Raw genomic sequence first — 23,452 nt, forward strand, 5'->3', positions numbered from 1 at the left:
TGCTAGAAGAGGATCTGGGGTGTTACAGCAGGAGTAGGCAGGCAAGAAGAGGGAGAGGCAAGGAGCAAGAGTGAACCTTGTGCACAGAATTGTACTTTCTCCTGAATACAGAATGTTTATCAACACATCACAGAACCTAGATATGCAATAGTTATCACTCCCATGCCATACTGATTCTGTGTGGTCACCTAAGTCAAACAAATTAGTTGTTTCTGAAATAGTGTTATCTGTAAACAGTGATCATTCTAACAGCCTCTCCCCTGAGAAAAAGGAGGCTGACATGAGTGTAGAAAAGGATTCAGAACAGCTTTCACAGCCCATTCAAACTTGGTCAAATAGTAATCCATTTTTAGATGGTTTGGGTAAATTTTGCAGTCCATGTGTCAAATAGTTTTTTTACATAAGTATGTCAGTCTAACGATCATTAGGGAGATGGAGATATGCAACTTGCCCTGAAAACTGAAATAAGACTACAAAACAAACACACAAACAAACCAAACAAGCAAAAACACAATAGGTGATTAGAGCTGTCGATTTAATCACCAAGGTGTTTAGCTAAAGGCTACTGAAATAAGCAAGAGTTCTGTCACTGAGGAGCAAGCCTAAGAAGAGAAGTGCACTAAAAATGTCAATAGCATTTCCAATTGTTTAATTCATTTCTTACTATATGACAAAGACTTGCCATTGGAGCCCAACTGCAGTTGCAGTTATGACCAGAATATGCTGTTGCTCTGAGAAGGCTAAACATAATCAGTGCAGAAAATGTAGCATGAAAGATGCTTCTGAAAAAGTTTGCCTTGTGGAGTCTGGCTCATGGCAGAACTCCCTTCTGAACAATTCATCTCTTCTGTAAGTAAACATTTTGATTTCCACAGGCTCTTTTCATGCAAATATATACAGTATTTCTAATACTATACAGTCGATGGTATCATGAAGATTAGAAAAATTCTAAAAGCTTTTCCTCCAGCAATTCACCCTTGTGATGAGATGTGACAGACTATCTTTCAGCGTGACTTATTTGAAGAATCAAGTATTGGCATTAGCATGAATTTAGAAATATTTTATCCAGTCCTGCATCTAACTCTGATCAGAAAGGTTTCTGGCAGGTTTTGTGGACTGCATGCTCCTGATTTTATTACAAACCCTGAAAAAAATTACTTCTACAATTTACACAGACCTGTTTGCAGTACTTAGAGTTTCATTTTTAAAAGACAAGACTTTGCTTCTAAACTGCAGTGCTTACACCTGAATATTTCACTGTTTTGTCAAGAAAGGTCAGGTAAGCATCGGGAAGAAAACAGCAGAGCAGAACAGGGAGAATGTCGAAAATTACTTTGGAGCCAAAGGTGTGAGAAGCTTTCATCCCATGCTCTGACTGCTCACCTGAGGGTGTACAGGATCTTGCCATCGTTCCATATCCGGAGGAGCTGGTTGGGGGTGGTGATCCAGTGAGCTTCTGCTGTCTTGGAGTTCCGAAATATTGTGTCCGGAATCCAGATCAGCCCAACCATGTTGCTGTTCAGAGTCAATATTTTCATGGTGCTGTTGAAGCGAAGACGACTGTCTGTCCACGTCTGGGCAAAAAATATATCAATTTGATATTCCTGCAATGAAAGCATGATATGCAAATTGAAATCAGTTCCACACTTCTCATTACTATTTGACCTTGGGTAAGGTCTATCTGGATGTAAAGTAGCAAGACACATTCAGGCTAAAGGAGCTATGTTTTCTTATTTATTGTGAGCAACTTTTTTTTTTCTTTAGAAAAAAAGCAAAACAACCTCTCTTACTTTTGTGTTATGCTGTAGTAATTTCTGCACTAGCTCATTTTTTTCCATTTTCTCTAAAAATTTATAGCTACAAGATACAATTTGTAGAGACTTCTTTGTCATAGGGCAGAATGATGAAAGAGGTCTGAAAAATGAACAAGAACAGCACAGGTAAACTGGGGAATGACAAATTCCCCTGACTTTTGTGTGTGTGTGTGTGTGTGTAAATTCAATAAATTAATTATTCTGTTTGTTACCAACTGTTTAACTACTCTTTTACAGCAGAGTTGAAAAGGCATGTTTGTACTTCATTAAAGACCCCTCAAATGCTAAGAGGTGTGCAGTCACTAACTTTCTGCCCTGAAAAGATGAATATCATAGTTTAAATGAATCTCATCCTTTCTTTCACTCCCTATTTACTTTTTTGTTACTGTAGGTGAGCAGCCATAGTAGGTATAAAAATGCAGAAATTAAAATACACACAGACATACAGATAGGACTATATACCTGAACACAATAACACACTGATATATGCATTTAATATCCCATGGAAGAAACTGTGCTAAAACCAGTTTTGCATTGTGAGTGCATCCTGCAGTCATCTGAAGCCAGGAAAGCTCACATTTGCATTAGTCCCATTTCCTTACCATCCTTACAGACTGCTCTATCTGCAAATCCTGTGAAGACATCTGATCATGTCAAGAAAGACCCTCTCAGTGTTGCAGGGCGGGTTGCATCCACAACAGTGATGGCGTTTACTTGCATGACACAAAGTGTGTGCCCTACAACACAGGCTAGTGCAGGGGCTGAGCTAAACCAGAGGAAGCAAGCTCCTTAAATCATCTGGTCCTTGTACTCTTTGTATATCTAAACAAAGGAGAATTTAGGCTCTGTAGAATTTAGGCTCTCTAGTATGTCTTTGCTTTTGACTGCTCTGACCTTGCTTTTACTGAATTTCTTTTTCTATTTGTCTCTTCCCAAACTTCTCATTTAAAAGGGAATGTGTAAAAAGAAACGCTATTATATCAACAGCATTCTATATTGTTTTATTTATAGACAGTTAGAAGAGCTTGTAGTCTGAACTGAGGACAGCATTTTTGTTAAGAGCCATCTGGTTCTCCTGCACTATTAAATTTTTGGCAGGCCATCCTTCTAGAGCTGATGCTGTAACACCAGTAAACCTAACTCACTGATACTGTAATACTAATCCAAAATATGTTCTCAGCCTTTCATCTCTAAATGGCAAATGATCAATAGGTGATCAATGCTAATGGTGCTAGTATGCATTCAAGTATCAAATAATTGATCACCTTAGGAATTAAAGCCAAGCCACCAAATGAATTAAGGACCATGTTTCTTTGTAGCCTATCTCACTGCTGTTTTTCATTGTATTAACTTGATTTTCTCAGGGAAGAAGACAGATTTGAATCTGAAGAGACTCTTCTTTCATCGTGATGATCACAAAGTTAAATATCCTCACACACATAAAGGCTGCAATGTATTGTACACAGCACACCGTTATTGCTACCCAGAGAGCTGATCTTGTTTTATTACACTGAATTCTATTATTTTATCCTTGAAAGTCCACTGACAAGAGTTAGTTTGGCACACTCTGCTTCTATAGAAAAGCATATGCCAGACATGCCTATGGGTTTCTCCAAATGCTGAGTGAGTAGAGTTGCTTTTTTTAGCTCACATGTGAGAATCAGTATTTACAGAATCAAAGACCATTTGTATACAGCTGGCTAATGACAGTGCTGTCTTTTCACAGGACAAGTTTTTGCATGATATTCATATTTGAGGTTATTTTATATGAATGCTTTATTTTGGCTCTCAAATGTTTACTAAATATAGGGTTAGTCATAATTCCCTTCTGGTAGATTGTACATATGTAATGATATTTAGGATTTTAGGATTTATAATATTTAGGATTTCTCCCACACCAAAGGAAAGAAAGCCCCTGAGCTATGTGGTACTATGTCTTGAAAGGTACTGCAGCTAGATCTGAGCACAGTGGGCACCAGAAACAGTGTAGATGCATCAGTGTGGCTTCTAGCCAAGTACACTACTCTGGCTGAGAAACAGATTACGTTAGCCTAGAAGCAGGACCATGCTAACACCACTGTCCAACTCCCACTCTGTTTCTCCTTCACTTATTATTGCAATTAAAACACCTCAGAAATGATCATTCTTCAAGATATCTCTCCAATGGGATACTGAAGCTCTGCACATTAATAAAAATGTTTCAGCTCTGATTAAATGATTCACAGATTTTCTGAGGTATTTAGGCATTTATTTTGTTAGCAATACACTTTTCTTCTTACAAGCCTTGGTCATAAACAGCAAAGTAATACTTCAAAAAGGAAAGTTGATGAAAATTTGAAATCAGTTGCATTTATTTTGTCATCATTTTACCCTTATTTTTTATTTAAAATATTTACAATGTTTAGTTCAGAATGTACAAAAAAATTGCCCCTACAAGACAAATTTTCTCAGTACAAAAAAGCACATATTTCCATTTAATATCTGAATTTCAATTTCATATTTTATATTCTCTACATTAATCCTTTTTAGGAGCAGATGTTAGATCACTACATCCTTTACATTGCTCTTTGTAATTGCTTCAGTTTTCAACCAAGCAGATAATGGGGTATGATATTGACTCTACAAGGAAGAGACCGAGGTCAGTTTCTAGACTGGCACTCAGTTCTTCACTTCTAATGGAGTTAGTTGCTGGGCACACTTCAGCAAAATTACCTTTATCTTCACTGAAAACAGATACTCAGTTCCCAGTTAAGTCGAAAGCTTTCGTATACTGCTTTGCACAAAGCTGGTACAGTGATCTCCAACACACAGCATCCAACAAGAAACAGCCAGAAGAAAGGTTTCTATGTCGTTCCCACATACAGACCAATACAATATAATACTACAAAAGAATGCTTTTCCTTTCCTTTTTCCATTTAGCTAATAGCTGCCATTTAGGTGAATGCCTATATTCAAAGAAAAACCTTTAGGAAAGGTGATAGTTGCACTTAGAGTGTTCAGGCAAGTCAGGGTTTCAGTGAAAGGATGCTTCAGATGAAGCAACATCCTACAGCTCTAATAATGGTCTTTATGTGCTTGTCTACCACCATACCAGAAGTGTTGCTAATAAATACCTTTCTGCTTCTTTCTTTTCCTGTTTAATCTTTGGCAGCAACCACTGATTATTACAATGAACACAGGAAGAAATTATTATTATTATTATTATTGTTGTTGTTGTTGTTGTTTGTTGTTGCTGTTGTTGTTTTGTTGTTACTAATTATTATTATTATTAATAATAATAATAATACATTTTCAATAGGGCTTCTCAACTGCAGAAAGGTGAAGCAGCATTCTCAAAAAATGATGCCAAGTTGACATACAGCAAAGTGTTCTGTCACCACGTTTCCTTGTTTTACAAGCATCTATCTTACCATGCTACCAGAACCAGCTTACTATTTTTTTGCTTATACCATGTATTCACACTGTATCTGGATATGTTAACTGTAGCTATGCTCCACTGCAGGCACACTTCCGAAAAGATCTTCTGTTGAGAAGACATAAGGGACAACTCTATGGGGAAAAATAGGTCTACTTGTTAACAGGAAGGGAAATTCTAGGGAAATCTTGTTTTCTTCAGTATAGCACATATTTCTGAAACAATATAAAAGTTCTCCAATGCAAAATTCACTTATAAACTTGAAGGCATTGAAAGAAAAATACTTTATCAACTTTAATAGATGTCATTATGTTTGGCTTTTAAAAATAATTTCACAGAGCGTGTTACATTTATAATTTAAATTTCTTACGCTTATAAAGTTCATCAAAATGGAATCTGTTTGCAGCAGGGTTTTACAATCTTCCCAAATCTGATTACATAAGGAAAACATTTTTTCCCTCTGTGCTGTGTTCACAACATGGTAAATGAAATGAATTCAAGAAATTGAAAGAGCAAGTAGGTGAAACTATAAGATGAGAATGTTTCCCAAAAGAAGCCTACTGATACACACGAATACTCAGTTGAATCTCTACATTCACATCATCAGACCTTTTTAAGAAATTTTATATTTTCAATAATTTTTATTGCTTCTGGAAAATCTAACAATTTTCAGTAAAATTAAATCCATTTATTTTGTTAGATCGTATCAAAATACAAAGGTTCGTATCTAGCAGCTAATGTGTAGCTGAGTAAAATATCTGTTTTCTTTATTTTCACCCATGATGACTAGCTTATGACCAAAGAAACTGTAATCAGTTCTTTTTTTTTTTTTTTTCAATTTACCCTTAGGTGACTGCATTATTTTATACTTGTCATGATGTAAAAAGTCAGTTTATTCTAGTTTTAAGACTTATTTAGAAATATTCAGTACAATCTGAAAGCAATGTAAGTAATGTTCTGTCACTGAAAATCTCTATCACCTCCAACATATTATCGTTATCTATAGAATTTTAAAACTGGTGTTTGACAACACTCACTTAACTTCCAGAAGTAACATCCAAATCCAGGATCACATATTATGAACCTTTCACCTATACTGCAGCAAGTAATGTTCATGGAGAACATTTGCGTCCATTCAAATTTTATAAGCTCTCCTTTAGCTCTGAAACTTTTGCTGAGAAAAATAACTTGAGATAATGAGAAAAAGTGACTGTTTTTTTTTTTTCCAAATAAAATGATGATTTAATTAGAGGATTTTTTGTTTGTTTGTTTGCTTTATGGTTGTGAACAGAACAGTAAGCTAGAGACAATTTTTCTTTCTTTTTATTGATTTGTGGACAGAGGGACATAACCAAGAGGTAGCACCAGTATTATCAGCTGCAAATAATGACTCATGGAGTTCATTCTACTTGATTTTAGCATATTTTTCACATTTTCAAATATTTTTAGTATGGTTTCATTAGTACCTTAAAAATCAAGCCAACAGTGAATTATCTGCACTCCAACTGTGCATAATTGCTAATGATTGGAAACACCTTGAAAGTGCTGTGGTTTGAGGCATCTGTAGTTACAGAGAAAAATACACTGTTTTCAACCAGGTCTTCAATTGTTTTCTCAGTCAAAAGAGGAGTTAACATGTGTTGGCAACACATGAAGCTTTTCTCCAACCATGATATATCATTTTAGCTGTGGGTTAATCCTGGAAAATACTATTTAATTGGCTGTCACAGTTGGGTGATCTATTTGAATGACTATAGATAATAGTATGGTATGCCTTTGTTGCTTCTGCTGCAGCCTTCTCATTTTCTGTGTTTTCACAATTCCTTACAGCAACAATAATAGCAATGACAAAATCAAGAGTCCTGTTCTTGGAAGACATGCAAGAATTTCCTGCACGATGCTTTCCAGATTCTTACTATTGCCTATCAGACAATGTACCACCACCACAAGACACTATTTGCCCACATTATATGAAGTCTCTAGGCTTGACAGCTATTGCTATTTGTCTGATCTGTCCAGAGTATTTTCTCCAATTCTTCCCCAATTTTATTTTTTTCATTGTTCAGACTATGTTTTCATTGCTGATGGAGTAAGACTATCTGATTAAAGCTGTTACTAGGATTTCTATGAGTTTGGTACACAATCAATTAAAAATACCTAAATAATTAGAGTTCAATGTAGATTATGACCATTCTGTGTCCTCTGCATCCCTTGTGTAATAACTCAAAACACCACAGGCACTGCTCCCATAAACGTGAAATAAAGCCCAATAAACTATGTAAAGGATAAAATCACCTTTAATTACAAAAAATAGGTTGACTGCACCAAAGTGGGTGATCCTGTTTGTAAATCTTTAACTGTTCTGGAAATAAATAAGTTCCCTTTTACATTCCATTACAAACCATTTTGTATGAAGTATGCTTAAAAAAATAGAGCTAGAGTCCTTTATATTCAAACAATGTTACAGAAAATTACAGACATGTTTGTTCAGGGAATCAAGAAAGAAATGAGAGGAAACTTCACAGCTCAAACATAAGAAACTTTGCAGTTTAAAACTGCCCTTTAGAAGCAGAAAAAGCAGTCTAAATTTGGTCTCCTGTGACAGCAATTGCCTGTAACTTTTGTCTGTTATTTCCACTTCTTTACATCAGCCTGGTCAGATTCTTCACAACTGTAGCTTTGGTGTATAATTCAAGGTCATTTTCTTCCTCAGTTCTCTATTCCTCACTGAGTCCTTGTCCTCATCACAAATTTGTTTCTTTCTCATTCAACAACATGGCTCTGCTGTCCTCCCAACAAAACACACCACCCTCTCAGTAGAGGAAAACCTTTGAAGGGTGGGAGTTTCCCTCTTCCTATATTCAGCCACAGCACACACTAAACACTCCCAGAAATGTTATTTCTACATGCCCTTGCCATGCTCAGATTAGAAGTACGAAAAGAAGGCTTTCAGATACTTTGTTTTATAACAAATGTCCCAGACATTGAAGTGACACTCATGATGTCTGTTTGTTTAGTCTGCAATATGGTGCACTTGAAGAAGTCCATTTTCAATAAAAGAATATTTTTTCCAGCCAAGCCCACTGCTGAAAGGATGTAAGTTTAATCAACAACGGAATTGCCAAAGATTGCCCTGCAAAAGGCTGTCTGACTGATTCAGTCTCCTCTCTAGTTGTGTGACAAAGGAATGAAAGAAGAAATGCTCCCTGAAAGAAGGAAAGAGTGGTTTCTTTTTCCTGAACTAGAAGATTCACACACCTGATTTCAAAACACCAAGAGTAATTCCAAGGTGCACAGCCCACCTTCAGCTTCCCTGATTTGTGATATCTTACCCTGGATAAACAGACCACAAGAAGAGAATTGTCATCTGTTTGGGTGGAAAGCCTTTAGAATCGGCTTTTGATCATTTGAAGGGGAACAGGCTGTGCTCATGGCTAGATTTTATCTTGGTGGAAATAAATACTCCCACAGCAATTGCTGCGTGATGTATGCTGTTTGTTTCCCAGATTGCATTGTATAGAGATTATAAAAAGCCAGGAATCATGGCAACTCCAGGAGAGACCTGTAAGGCTTAAAATGTTACCTCAGTATTTGGTTTTGAATCACGAGTGCAACTTGCATTCTAGTTTCAAAAATTTGTAACAAACTCTCAGATATACTGTGGGAAGGAGCTGAAGGTGGTGGGAGAGCCTAACATTTTCCAGTGAAGCCATTTTGAACCATAAACACTTTTTTTTTTTCTTTCTTCATTTTAATATATATAATGCAGGAAGGAATAAATTAAATCTGCTGGAGAAAACCTGGTAAAATAAATAGCGCATTTCATTGGCAGTGCGTATTCAAACCCTTTTTGTATCAACAAGACCAACACAAGCCTTCTATGAGGACAATAGTTCTCAGATACATCCTGAAAGTTCACCTAGCTTTCTGTATGGCTTGGGAGGACTGGAGTAGCACCCTTAGGGCTGCCACAAACTTGCCCTGAAGTAGCTCTGCCAGTGTTGAGCTGTCATGTCTTCAGAGGTTGCTCAGGAGCTGAATTTCAGGGATTTGCTTCACATGACCCAAAACAGTGGGATTCAGAGCCTCAGGGACAGGACATTATGGCTCATCTTGTTCTTCTGCAACCTGCTCTGTTTCAATTCTCCATGCTCCTGCTCCACCTCCAACTTCTGCTCTTATTATTAGTAGGTTCTGAGAGGTGGAAGAGCTCAGGAAACATTTCCCTACTTCTGAGCTTTTTTCTTCTCTTGATGAGTTTATCTTCCCTAGCAACATTGAGGCTGTACCTTCAAAAGGCCTCCAAAATAAATATACAAACAAAAGCCCTGGATGATTAGGTTTACAGTGGCAGTAAAATATATATTTCTGAGAACTTTCCAAACTGTTTTTTGTTTAGAAGTGCTTTGAATAACTTGCTCCTTTGGGAGAATTTGGTTTGACATTTTCATAAAGCTACAAGCATGATGGTTACATGGAGAAAATACAAAGGAAAGAAGCAAAGTCAGCTTTGAGATTGCCACCAGTGCTATTTAGGTTAACACTGGCAAAATATTTCAAGAAGCAGATACAATTGTCAGGTAACACTTTGAGTCAATAAATAAATAAATAAAAGCTCTTCTCATTGTAACTTCAGCAGGCATCTTGGAACAAGGACAAGCTCATCTTCTTCACTGTAGTGCTGCCTTCTGGCTCTGTTAGGAGATTACTTCATTGATTTTTTTGCTGTTCTATGAGGCAACAGACAGCTAACCTCACGCTAAAAACAAAACACGCAATTAAGAAAAATCATGTTGCATTTCCTCTCCCTGAGGAAACATTTATCTGTGTCACTGCACCTATTTTGGCTCCTTGGAGGCTAGCTCCAGTCCTCTTTATTCCAGAAAATTTTTGACACTTGGTAGAAGGAAGGCCAGGAGATGTTTGCCATAGCATATTCTCACAGATCCCTCCATGCTTCCTTTTTATTCTGCACTGACTAATTCTCTCTTCTGATTCAATCAACCATGCCACAATCAGAAACAAAGCTTGAATTAGAACAAATACTGCTTATTTTAGAAAACCGAATGTAGATCTGCTCTTCTTTACCCATCCCTTTTGATGGAAGACCAGTCATTCTTGTTGAATATTGCTGCCTACCATTTCTTTTGGGACTTGTCTGTTGAATACTTTCTCTTAGAGCATTGCCAAAGACATCTTGATTGCTATCACCGCTCCACAACTGCACTTAACACAGGGTGTGTGAAGAGGGATAGAGTTCATAACCTGATTCAGGCAGGGCCTGATGATAAACTCTGCCTTGTTAATCCCTAACTATCTGTACATAAACTTGGCCCCTTTAGAAAAAGGGATGCCCAAAATATGCAAGGAAGGCACAGGAGAAATAGAGGTGGGGGGATACATGGCAGAGAGCAGACTTTTGGTCACTGTATGTGGTCAATGTAATTCAAAATGGCAATCAGAATAGTCACTCCTAAAGAGATAGATGCTTGAAGAAAAAAATATATTTGACATTGACAAAGAAAGTGCAGTGCCCACTCTGACTTGTAATTTAAGTTTTACAAAGACAGCAGACAGCTTGGGATTTACTTAGGGTAGAGAGGGGGGAGAGTCTCCAAAAGTGTCATTCCATGTGGTAAGAAACCAAGGTTTCTTGTGAACTAACTTGTGATTTTAGTAAGATAAATGCACAAGGACAAGCTTAACTCCTGTAGAAATAGTAAAGAAATAAAAATGAATAATCGCTTAACAGAAAAAAAAATGAATTCTGTGAACATATGTTAATGACTATTTAATATAATAAAGTACACTATTAAGGTCTCCTAAGAATATTTGATATCTGAAAAAAATCATAAAACAAATTATAATGATACTCAGTATTTTTCATCTATTATAAAAGACTAATTAACTTTATAAGCATACCTTTTGGAGTGTTAGATTACTCAAAACAGAAGCTAAACTTCCCTGTTCCTGAAAATAAATGCAGTCTCAGAGATTGCAGATAATAATACCTTATGCAAATAATCTCTGTATTAAAAAAAGAGTTTGTTTTAAAGATGGTGAGAAAGTCTGTTGGCCAAAAAAGTGGAAGAGCATTTTGAAACATCTTTTATGCCACTGGCAAAATAGAAAAGAGGAGGTTACACATATATGTATGCATATTTTCACTCAGCACAAGAACAGCTGTAAAGAAACAGAAGACAGGGCAGTGATGAAAAAACAGACACAGCCTGAAGGATCAGGTACAGTGAGGGTCTCATGTAGAATTGGGAGTGAGAGAAGAGATGGTAAGAAGCACTTTGTAAGGAGGAAGGTGGCATAATCAGTTGGAGAAAAGTCCTGTTCCAACTGTCCCCCTTCACTGTCATTTTTAGGGTATCTCCCGAGGCTTGAGAACCCACACACTGCTCTACTACAGTAGCCAAGTTTCATAGAAAGGTACTCACTCATCCTTATGACACCCTCATTAGGTAAATAAAATTATAAACTTCATTTTCTTTTTCAGAAGCTGAGATAGTGAGGACATCAGTATTTCCTCCAGGGCTGTGCAAGAAAGCTAGAGCTCACCAAGGATTTAAAAACACAGTCCTTCAAAACCCCTCCTGCTGGAAATCAGTCACCCATTACTGAATATTTTCAAGGGTAAAAATAAATAAATACATACAGTTCTGCATTTGTTGGACTTTCCTCAAAGAAAGCACTAACTCAGTGATTACACCCACACAGCTGAACACAGGGGGACTGCAGACATAGTTCGAGCACTGCACTCCCTGTCATTACCCAGCTTCATTGCCAGCTGACTTTCTTACCTTATTCCTTCCCAGGTAAATCTCCCACAGGTTCATCTCACACTAAAAACCTAGACATACTCCAGTCGGTGCTACTCAGTCTTGGGGGCAAGTATTGATCCCTGGCCATCTTATATTCACACAAATAGACATACCCTGGGCACAAAGCCTAAATTCATTGCAACATAGATAGAATCTAAAAGGATGACAGAAATCAGGAAAATAAACTAAACAGTAGTGACAGAGGGAGTTATATCCTGCATCCACAGCAATATTTGAATAGGTGCTATTGGCATCCAACAAAAAGATTCACAAAAAAGCCAACGGCGCACAATATGCTAGAGAAAGCACATTTGTAAAAGCCCTCATTGGCATTTGAGGGAAATGCACTTGTTTAACCACTTTAAAAATGAGAACAAGACTGTTTTGCCACAGAGGCATGGAGAGACACTCTGCAATGTGTCTCAGCTGAGCTCAAGTGCTTCATGCTTGCTCTCAGCCTCCTAAGGAGCTGGCACAAGCCTGCACCCCTCTGCACTGCTGTCTCTGGCAGAACGAGACCCCTCTGTTTCTGCCTTGCTGGGGGGCATGCTCAGAGCAGATGCTGAGGCTCCATAGCCAAAATACATAGCCTGTGAGACTGCTGGCTGCCTTCAGCAGGCTGAGCCTAGCCTTCCCACATCTCCAAACAGAGGGCACTTCAGTTATCAGAGCTTAGCTCTTCAAAGTCAAATAAGGAAGGCAAATGGCTTCAGGCTTCATCTTCACAACATAGGCATGGAGACATTTCCAAAGGGCAAGTATCTGAAGGCCTATCCCTGCTTTAGTGTCTTCACCTTTTGGGCTCTTTTGGGCTCTTTTGGGCTCTTTTTCTTTTTCTTTTTTTTTTTTTTTGGACTTCATGTCCGGTTTTGCATGCTGTTCCAAGGTAAACCCTGTGCTCCCCTCAGCCAGGTCAGGATTCCTTCCAAGCCCTATCATGTTAGGTGGCTTGATACTCAGAATAGATTTGTTTCCCTTTAAGACCCTACATTCCAAGCTAAATTTGATCAAATTCCAGCTCCTCCTAGATTTCAGCCCATTCTTTTTTTGATATGAGACTCATATTAAATCAGCTATTGACATTGGTAATTCTTCATTGTCCCTAGTCTGGGGGGAGAAAAGTGACAACAGATGAAATAGCAGATGGCTGACTGCCATTCACTGGGCCATTCAATGACAGCAATTTCAGGAGTCGGGGCTTTTCAGTTTCCTATGAGCACATTCCCCTTATAGTCACTAACTCCATCACTCCCCAGCTGGGGAAATTCGAAAGGAGTTTACCAGAAATTTTCAATACCTGATATTATCAGAAAAAAATAAAAATAGAGCACCTAAAGAAAAAATAGTAAGATCTATCTTTCAAAGATCATTAGGAAAAATGAAATATCGTCATGTGATGATGTGTATGGTAAACACACTCCCTACCACAGTTTAAACCCGCTTCCTATCTCAGCATCTGTGCTAGCACTGCAGGATTAATAACTGATACTGGAATCTAATTTTACAACATATTTGAAAGAATAAGCAGTGATTCTGCTCCTACTTGTGAACTGGTTATACTCTCATTAATAAAAAGAGATTCAAATGAGTGCATCTTGTGTGAGAAAAAAGCTTCATCTCCAGTACTGTCCCAGTGCCTAACTAGAAATGAAGTCAGTAACACACACAGGCAATAGCGCAGGTGCACCTTACACGTTGTAGCTAACCCCCCAGCACCAGAAGGGAATTAGAAGTAAGGGCAGCACCATCTCCAGCCCAAGTGGCACTCTATCCTTTGCTGTGGAAACACTTCCACCTCTGCCCCGATTCTGCTGGTCCCCTCCCCATTGCTACAGTAACCTCTTGACACCAGCCCTGCTTCTGCAACTGCTGCATTTCTCTGCAGCCCCGCTGGGCACCCACCCAACCCTGCCTGGGGGATGCTCAGCCTCCCCTCAGCACCACGCTGCTGGAAATGTAATGCAGGGAGGTGTAGGGAGAGCACCGGTGTATCTCAGACAGAAGAGGCTGCAGAGGTGCTGCTTGTTTTGTTTGGATGCACTTCTGCAGGGAAATGCTACAGGGGAAAGGCATAGGGTCAACATAACGCTCATATGTCAGTTTCTGTGGTGTACAGACTCAGGCTGATCCTTTGCACAGCAGTGAGTGTCACTAGTAACTAATTTTAGTGCAGCATCTTTGCCTGTATAATTTTGCCTGTATTATTTTAACGGCAGAAGAGAAGCAACAATATTGACTCAGCCACATTTATCTAACTCTATGTATTTTGGCTTTGGTCTCCGTTTCCTTCATTTCTGAACACTCTTCTTATACTGATAAGAGTGTTACTTTTATTTCTGTTTTGTTTTGCTTTATCCTGATTTTAACAAAAGGAATATGAAAACAAAGCTCAGTATCTTACAGTATTTATTGCTGAATCCTGCTAAAGGTTCTCCACCTGTGAACATTTTCCACTGCAACTTCATAAGCTGTTAAACACAAAGTTTTCTGAATTTTTTTTAACTGCTTCAAACATTCCCGGCTTATTCAAGCTCCTTTTACCAGAGGAATATGATAAATCTTTGATGACCAATCCCACAACTGAACTGTAAGAAGCATATAACCTGATGTCCAGCAAGAAGGCAACTGGAAGTCTAAGGGCTAAAAATGGTTTCCACTTTTACCTGGTATCAATCCACATTCATGTTGTTTTCTTCACTTGAGCAGTTCCAGACTTGATGCTGTTGTAGCAGGAGTTAAAAACTCAGCTCTAATTCAACAACTTATCCCAGTACAGAAAAAGAGATCTATTTTCTATGGCAATTTGCTATCTCACTGTTATTCTCTAAAACATATTTTATAATGCCCAGCTGTGAAGTTTTGCTTTAAAAGTGTTTCATGAAACCATTCATAATACACATTCCAATTGCCTACGAAAGGGAAAAGTTATTATAGCAGTTTCAATACCAAAACTAGTTCATTGTGAACAACATGAAAGAAGTGGACATGTTTTTTGCTAATGGAACCCTGCATGAATCCTTACTTTTTAATTTACTAGGATAACAGCAAGAATGAAAACAAAGGACCCAAAGCACAGATTGTTCTAAGCAGATATTTCTCATTCTTAAAATGTGGAATGAAAGCCATGAGAAAGATGGTTGAAATTGTTCTGGAGGCAGTAATTGCATGGAAAAAAAAATGAACTAAGGAATGTAAGAACTCTTGAAAGCAGCTATTGAACTACTGAATTTTTAATTATGCATTTCTTAAAAAGCAACCTTCTGTCCTAGTTGATAAATACATACATATAACCCAGCTGTCATTGGAATGAGCAAAACTTAACGTAGTTTATGTCTTTCTGTAAATCCATAAGAACACTCATCAGGATTGCATAATGACCACCTGCTGCAACTTTGCTCATTTTAGTTTAGTGACCTTCATAATAAAAGTGGCATTACCAGACTGGGAGAAACGTGTGATCAAATAGTAAACCAAATAATCTGAACCTTCATTTGAGGTTTGTTTCATCTTGTTCTTATTACAACGCAGAGGTTTAGGAATTCTTCAGAGATTAATGAGATTGCGCAATCACAACAGCAAAGATGGGAATGGTTCTACCTGATTTTATGGTTTCTGAAAGTAAACCAACACTAATTATTCAAGCCAGTGAGGGGAAAAAAGAAAGAAAGAAAAAAAAGAGTTCTTAGGAGACAAACTCTGGACAGTTTTCAGTGCAATACTATTGAACACATCTAAAACTACAGACAGTTGATCTGGAGACTAACAATGGCATGACAGCTGAAGACAAAAATGTAAATTTTTTCTAAAGCATGACAATATTTATCTAGATGAGAGTGAATATTCATCAAAATATTTAAGTACCTAAATCATGCTTCTAAGTTTAGAAGCAGAAGTTCGGGAGAACAACTCAGGACAGTTCTTATGAAATTTGCTGAGATGCTTCAGACTTCCTAAATGCCTTAAAAATATGCCATGGAGCAAAGTCAGTAGAGTCCTTGTTAGTGATGTGACAGGTAAGCAGGCCATAGGCAAAGGGGTTTTAACCCTGAGCTCCCACATCCCAGAATGCAATATTGTTGAGGACAGGCTGAAGAAGAAGGATGTTCTAGATGGTCGCTAGATGGTTTCACCCTTTCCACTGAAAGGCTTCACCAGAAAGATAAGTTTCACAGAGCTCAGAGAACAAGAAGAAAAGTGTGTCTGACTGCAGTCTACTGCTTCACACAAAGTCAACAGGAGATGAGCACTTCACATTAGACCAATAGTGGATCTAAAAGAAAACTAACATGCTAAAGCTTTGTCCTCATGAGTCCTCCAACCCAGCCTAAGGAAGTGCCTTCTGGCCCTGTCTTTCACAGTTTCACAGAAGCACTCCCAGTTATGCAAAAGACAGTGATTCAAAGCATGTTTTCTCAAATAAAATGTACTTTTTATTAATTTAGGTACCCCAGAACTCAGATTAGTGCCATTATAAATGTAGAAATGGGAATGAATCTCAGAACTTGCCCAATGTTTGGGTACACAGGGAGGCAGTCAAGCATATGGATTATAGTGCAAGTGACAGGTGATGAATGCTTAAGCCTGGGATGAATGCCACAACCCTTAAGACCTCTTATTTCAGTTTGACAAGTGTTGCAATAGACCAAGAAATGTAGCAGAAAAAGGGTACTTTTCCACCACGCCTTGAAAGTTTCCGTAATACATAGAAATCTATTTTTCATAACAAAGATTGAAATAAAAAAGTTGTTCAGGCCAGTTGAGTAAACCTTGATATTTGATATGGTTCAGTCAGCTTTCTTACATAGAAAAGTAAAGACATTAGAAATAAAGACACAAAGCTGATGTGACATTCAAATGCATTTAAGCAGGTGAGAATTCTTAAGTAGATCAAAGATAAAGTAATCAAATGGCAAATAGCCTAAACTGATCAAGATGAATAGCAAGCAAATGGAAGTAAATGATCAAAGCATTACACCTGCTGCCCAAATGATATCTACATTGCAAGTATATTAATACCCTGAAGAACCATCTCCATTCTTATTAGGGACCCAAATATTGAATCTATTAATCACAAGCAAGCCCCCACTCCTGCCAGAAATACTTTCATATATACACCCAAGTGACTTTAACTCAACACATTAGTGGATCAGGAAAAGATTATAACAAACAGTAGGAACTGCATGGACAACTGAGCATAATGTTGGTCTAAATTATACCCCCAGAATTATAACACCAAAAGTTCCAAATCTGGCAGTTAAACAAGGTTCAGGTTAGAGAAATTTAATAGGAAATATAGTTCTATTATGTGACTAAGAGTTTATACATCAAAATCATTTTAGTATTTGCAAGTGAGGTTTATAATGTCACTAGTCAGTATGGGTATCTGACTTGCCCCATTATAGAAATCTGTTTTCAGTACATATTCCAAATGCAGTATCAATATCAAGTAAATGACTCAAAATGACTTCATAATTATTGTTTTTTATTTCAGTAAAAAGTACAGCCATTTCTGAGTATTAAGTTATAATAGCAACATCATCTTATTTAAAGTTACAAAGAAGTTATTGAAAACTCTTGAGAAACATTCTTGTGACTTGGATCAAGAACACAGAAGTTGCATAGAAGGGTAGCTTTGTGTTAGAAAACATACTTTTTTTTTTTTTTTTTGTATGCTGAGAATCTGCCCCAAATGTGATCTAAAGAAAACTAAACTAAACTAAACTAAACTAATAAGAATAATAACACCCCACTCATATCACAGTTTGTACATTCTTGGTAGAAATTTGCTAGATTCTTGCAGCTAAATTTCCCAGAAAATCTGTCCAAACTAGACATTTTTCTCAGTTGGCAGTAAACAGGACTTTGTAATCATTGCTCTGAAGTGCCAAAGCCTAATCTACAGGGCAAAAAGCAAATATCTCATCTTTTCTGACCAGCCCATTCTTTTCTTCACATGTACTGTGGCTGGAGGACATTTTTTTCAAAATTACACTTCAGGAGAACCCAGAAAGACTTCAGTGCAACATTCCTAGCCAGGTGGCAGAGGTAAAGGAAAAAAGAACTTGACCAAATAAATTTCCATCAATTTAAGAGTTACACAACTTCACAAAGAGCACTGCATCACACCAGGTATTTCAGAGGTTATTCAATCTGCGCTGTTTACAGTGGGATATTGGCATGGAGAGAGAAATGACTGTGACTATGCATACAAATAGTTCAAAATGCATGTAAACTGCTGTATTGTTGCAGGTAAATTTTGACTTATATAGCAATAAACTGATAGATCTGATAAATCATTCTCAGTAAAGTATTGACTTTGGGTGGACAAACTGGTTCGGACAAATGCTAGAAAATGAAGGATAAAGATTGGACATGAGATTTCTGAGAAAAACTGTAGCAAATTTGGATTTATAACGACAAAAACTTCCTACAGAAAATATACAATTAAATTGTTTGGGGTTTACTAAAATATCAGTAACAACTGAAGACATTCATAAAGCTTTCTTGCTCCTGCACAACCTATGGAAACTTCATTTTCCACATAAGTAAGTTGAATTGAAGGTCCCACTACACATAAAAGAACTGAATTCAATCATTCTTTCTTCCTCACCACTATCCCCCTGCCTGCATAAGATAAATGTTACTTGTCTTTTTCTAATATACAAATGGGATGATAATGCACAGAATTTAAGATACCTATTTAGAATTTTCATTATGTACACAATTGTATTGGGTTTAAATGGCAAGGTTTAGGTAGCAGGGGGCTGCAGGGATGGCCTCTGTGAGCAGCTGCCCCATGTCAGATCAGAGCCAGCTCCAGCTGGCTCCAAAAGGGACCTGCTGCTGGCCAGAGCTGAGCCAAGGAGTGACGCTGGGTGGGCCTCTGGGACAGCAGATTTAAGGAAGGGGGAAAAAAAATGCTGTGCTGCAGCAGTTGGGAGAGGGATTGACAACCAGCCCTGCAGCCCCCAAGGTCAGTGCAGCAGGAGGGCAGGAAGTGCTCCAGGCACGCAGAAGCAGCTCCCCTGCGGCCTGTGGAGAGGCCCCTGGTGGAGCAGGCTGTCCCCCTGCAGCCCATGGGTCCCACACGGAGCAGATCTCCACGCTGCAGCCCGTGGAGGAGCCCCCGGTGGAGCAGGTGGATGTGGCCTGGAGGAGGCTGCGGCCCATGGAGAGCCCCCGCAGGAGCAGGCCCCGGGCCGGAGCTGCAGCCCGTGGAGAGGAGCCCACGCAGGAGCAGGGGGCCTGGGGGGAGCTGCCGCCCGTGGGGGACCCGTGCTGGAGCAGTTTGCTCCTGGGGGATGGATGGACCCCGTGGTACGGAGCCGTGTGGGAGCAGTTCTGGAAGAGCTGCTGCCTGTGGGCAGCCCCCGCAGGCTCAGTTCAGGCAGGACGGCATCCCGTGGGAGGGACCCCACGGGGAGCAGGGGCAGGGAGGGACCGTGAAGAAGGAGCAGAGACAAAGTGTTAGGGGCTGACCACAGCCCCCATTTGCCGTTTCCATGTGCTGCTCAGGGGGAGAAGGTACAAGCAGGTGGCTGTGGACAAGGTGTTTTTAGTTTCATTTTAGTCACTCACTGCTCTAGACTGCTAGTGGTAGGCAATAAATTACATTAATCTTCCTATGCCAAGTCTGTTTTTCCCCTGATGATAATTGCTGAGTGATCACCCTGTCCTTATCTCTACCCTTGAGCCCTTTCCATCGTATTTTCTTCCCCTTTCCCTTGAGGAGGGGGAGTGAGAGAAAGGTTGTGGTGAAGTTCAGCTGCCCAGCAGGGTAAAACCACAAAAACAATTTAGTAATGACAACATGGCTTCACTAAGGGCAGATCGTGCCTGACAAATCCGGTGGTCTTGTACAGCAGGGTTAAAGCATTGGTGGATAGGGGTAGAGACACTGACATCATCTGCCTGGAATTGTGCAAAGTATTTGACAATGTCCTGCATGACATCCTTGTCTCTAAATTAGAGAGACATGGATTTGACAGATGGACTACTCAGTGGGTAAGGTATCAGCTGGATGGTCACACTCAAAGAGTTGCGGTCAATGGCTCAAAGTCTAGGGCGAGAGCAGTGATAAGTCACATTCCTCAGGGTTTTGTATTGGGACCAGCACTGTTTAACATCTTTGTTGGTGACATGGACAGTGGGATTGAGTGCACCCTCAGCAAGTTTGCCAATGACACCAAGCTGTGTGGTGTGGTCCATACACTGGAGGGAAGGGCTGCCATCCAGAGGGACCTGGACAGGCCTGAGAGGTGGGCTTGTGTGAACCTCATGAAGTTCAACAAGGCCAAGTACAAGGTCCTGCATCTGGGCTGGGACAATCCCAAGCACAAATACAGGCTGGGTGGAGAACGCATTGAGGGCAGCTCTGATGAGAAGGACCTGGGAGTGTTGGTTGATGAGAAGCTCAACATGAACCGGTAATGTGCACTTGCAGCCCAGAAAGCCAACCATATCTTGGACTGAATGAAAAGCAGTGTGGCCAGCACGGCGAGGGAGGTGATTCTCTCTCTCTACTCTGCTCTCATGAGACCTCACCTGGAGCACTACATTCAGCTCTAGGAGCCCCAGCACAAGAAGGGTGTAGAAGTATTTGAATAAGTCCAAGTATTTGAACAAGTCCAGAGGAGGACCACGAGGATGATCAAGGGGCTGGAACACCTCTCTTGTGAAGACAGGATGAAGGAGTTGGGGTTGTTCAGCCTGGAGAAGAGAAGGCTTCAGGGAGACCTTACACTGGCCTTCCAATAACTAAAGAGGCCTATATAAAAGCTGGGAAGGAACTCTTTGTGGGGGGTAATGGCTTTAAACTAAAAGAGGGTAGATTTAGATTAGATATAAGGAGGAAATTCTTTACTATGAGGGTGATGAGGCACTGGAAGAGGGTGCCCAGAGAAGCTGTGGATGCCCCATCCCTGGAGGTGTTCAAGGCCAGGCTGGATGGGGATTTGAGCAACCTGGTCTAGTGGAAGTTGTCCCTGCACATGGCAGGGGCGTTGGAACTGGATGATCTTTAAGGTCCCCTCCAACCCAAACAATTCTGTGATTCTATGAAATCCAAGTTTCATTCTGAACCCCTTATATTTGATTCCTATTTTTATCAGGCTATTGCTCCATTCTATACATTCAATGGATGTATTCATGTTCTGCCTCTGGACTACTGTAAAAAAAATATTCTATTTAATATCTAAAGCTGTTTAAACTTCATCATCCTCACGTTCTCAGAGTGGTGATATTCTTTTTTGCCTTCTACACACTAAACATTTTTTTTTTCTGTCTGCTTTTAAACATTTTGTAGATCACTGTATGGAAGGTAAGCTTGTCTTACCTGCTTTCCATAACCTAAACAAGAACTAGTAAAAAAAAAAAAAAATTAAATTAAATTAAAATCAGCCCAAGTTAAAGCTAGAGATCTTCCTTTTTAATATATCAGTTGAAGTGAAACAAGTTAGTGTGTCAATTTACACTCACAAAGAATCCAAATTTTTATCTTTGGTGGTTGTACCACTGTGCTAGGATCAAGCTTTGATCAAGCAAAATAGTGTTGTTTCAGTGGTCTGTCTGTGAAAAGGGTTTGTGCGCCTTCCAACCCCTCTATTTTTGGAGAGAGCACAGTGCCTTCAGGTGTCCTCAAATTCTGTTAAAACTCAGACCTTCAATCTATTATGAAACCACACAGGCTGGTTTTCAATACTTGCTGTAGAGAGGTGGATGTGGAGAACAGTAGAGATTGCCTGAGCAGGTGTACAATAGAATAGCAGGGTAAGGAGGAACAGCCCAAGTGGCTGCTTGACAGGATGCTTGACTGAGCCACAAGGAGAAAGATTCAAGGATCTGTGTTCTGACTCACAGCAATGTTAATGCTATGCTTTCATGAATATTATTATCACTAATATGAAAAATAAAATAAAAAATAAAGCAAATAATGTTCAATTTAGGAACACTGACACAAATCACAAGAAGTCATGTGAAGCTTCAGCAGAGGGACCTTGACACCAGAAGCCACCTGCACCAAGCGGTGAATCATGGAGCTTTTTAAGTTTGGAAAGCACTTGCAGCTGGTCAGAGGAATTGTCAAGAACACTCTGGTGTAATTTACAGTAACATAGCTGTGCCTCCCTTTGGCTTTTTTCCTGTCTCTTCTGTCATTTCTTGATTCTCAGGTAAGATTTATACCTTCATGTGTTTGCAACAACAGTGTATCTTCCATTATCCCTCTGTTCTTTCATTTGTTATTGACTTAAGCTCCTAAAGGTTAAAAGGCATACCCAGAGCATTATATTTCTCTGTGTCTTTAGTAAGTAAAGGCAGGACTATTTTTTGTTTTGTTACACATTAACAACACACTGAACAGTGCTGCCTGTGCATTGTGCTAATTGATTTCCTCTCCCTAAAGTGCTATCATAGGGCAGGGATCTGTCAATCTCAAACTTTTTAATTTCCTTACAATCAGCTACCTTATCTGTACTATCTATTTTAAACAGTCTCTTGTAGTAGGGCTCTGAAAAAAATAAGAACAAAACACACACACACACACACAAAACCAACCCTCCCTCAAAAAAAAAACAAAACAAACAAAAAAACAGTACGTCTCAGATTAAACAACATCCTTTGCATGCTCAGTGTGACCCTTTGCTTTGGGTTATATGACCATATCAACTTTCACATGACAGAATATTATTATTTGTCTTCTATAAGTTGCTGAAAAAGTTTTAAAATGTCAGTTCTACTAAGATGGCAGCTTGGTACAAAACAAGAGAGACAGACTAATTGTCTGGATTTTCTTTATGTACCACATGTATTTTTGATGCAACAAGTAAAATGATTTCAAGTATTACTTCCTAATGACTTCTGACATTAAAATCTTCAAATTAATTAGTACATTTGGAAAAAAAATTAACTGCTACATTAGGTACTAAATAACTATATAAAGTACTAAATACATAGCTCATAATCAAACAGGATCATTTTTCCTTCGCCCAGGACTCAATTTTGAATTGATTCACCTTGTGAAAAATTTGCCACATTCTTGAAGCAGTGCCTACCTCTGCATTTGCAAAAGCAGTTAGCTCTAAAGCAGTTCATGCTGGATATATTTTTGTGATGCTGCTTGTTAGGTTTACTCCAAGCATTCACTTCAGTGCCACAAAATGGAACTTGAACTGCTCTGTTGCAAAAGTGCCAGCTCAGACCAAAAAGAACATATGTTATCAGATTGATCAATTAATTGCATAAAAGGGCTGCTTATCCTGCAAAAGGCAGTCTCCAGAATGCCCTTCCAAAGTAGCAGCTATGGGTCCTCTGTGGATTTAAAGGACAGTTTTTATTACTGGCCTCTCCAGAATGATTTGGGAAGACATTATAATAAACTCCCTTCAAACAATTCA

The 23,452-nt window shown here is 39.0% G+C and overlaps 1 protein-coding gene across 3 annotated transcripts in view; it reads right to left on the reverse strand.

Annotated features, from left to right (window-relative positions):
* GABRG3 (gamma-aminobutyric acid type A receptor subunit gamma3) overlaps positions 1–23,452 on the reverse strand; it is a 335,334-nt gene that overhangs the window by 152,896 nt on the left and 158,986 nt on the right. For all 3 annotated transcript variants that reach the window (XM_080593186.1, XM_080593185.1, XM_080593187.1), the window contains exon 4: positions 1,384–1,604. In XM_080593186.1, the coding sequence (XP_080449312.1) occupies positions 1,384–1,604 (221 nt within the window). The remainder of the gene's footprint in view (positions 1–1,383; positions 1,605–23,452) is intronic.

The sequence above is a fragment of the Anser brachyrhynchus genome, assembly GCF_964034855.1.
Source record: "Anser brachyrhynchus genome assembly, chromosome: 1".
Taxonomy (NCBI): domain Eukaryota; kingdom Metazoa; phylum Chordata; class Aves; order Anseriformes; family Anatidae; genus Anser; species Anser brachyrhynchus.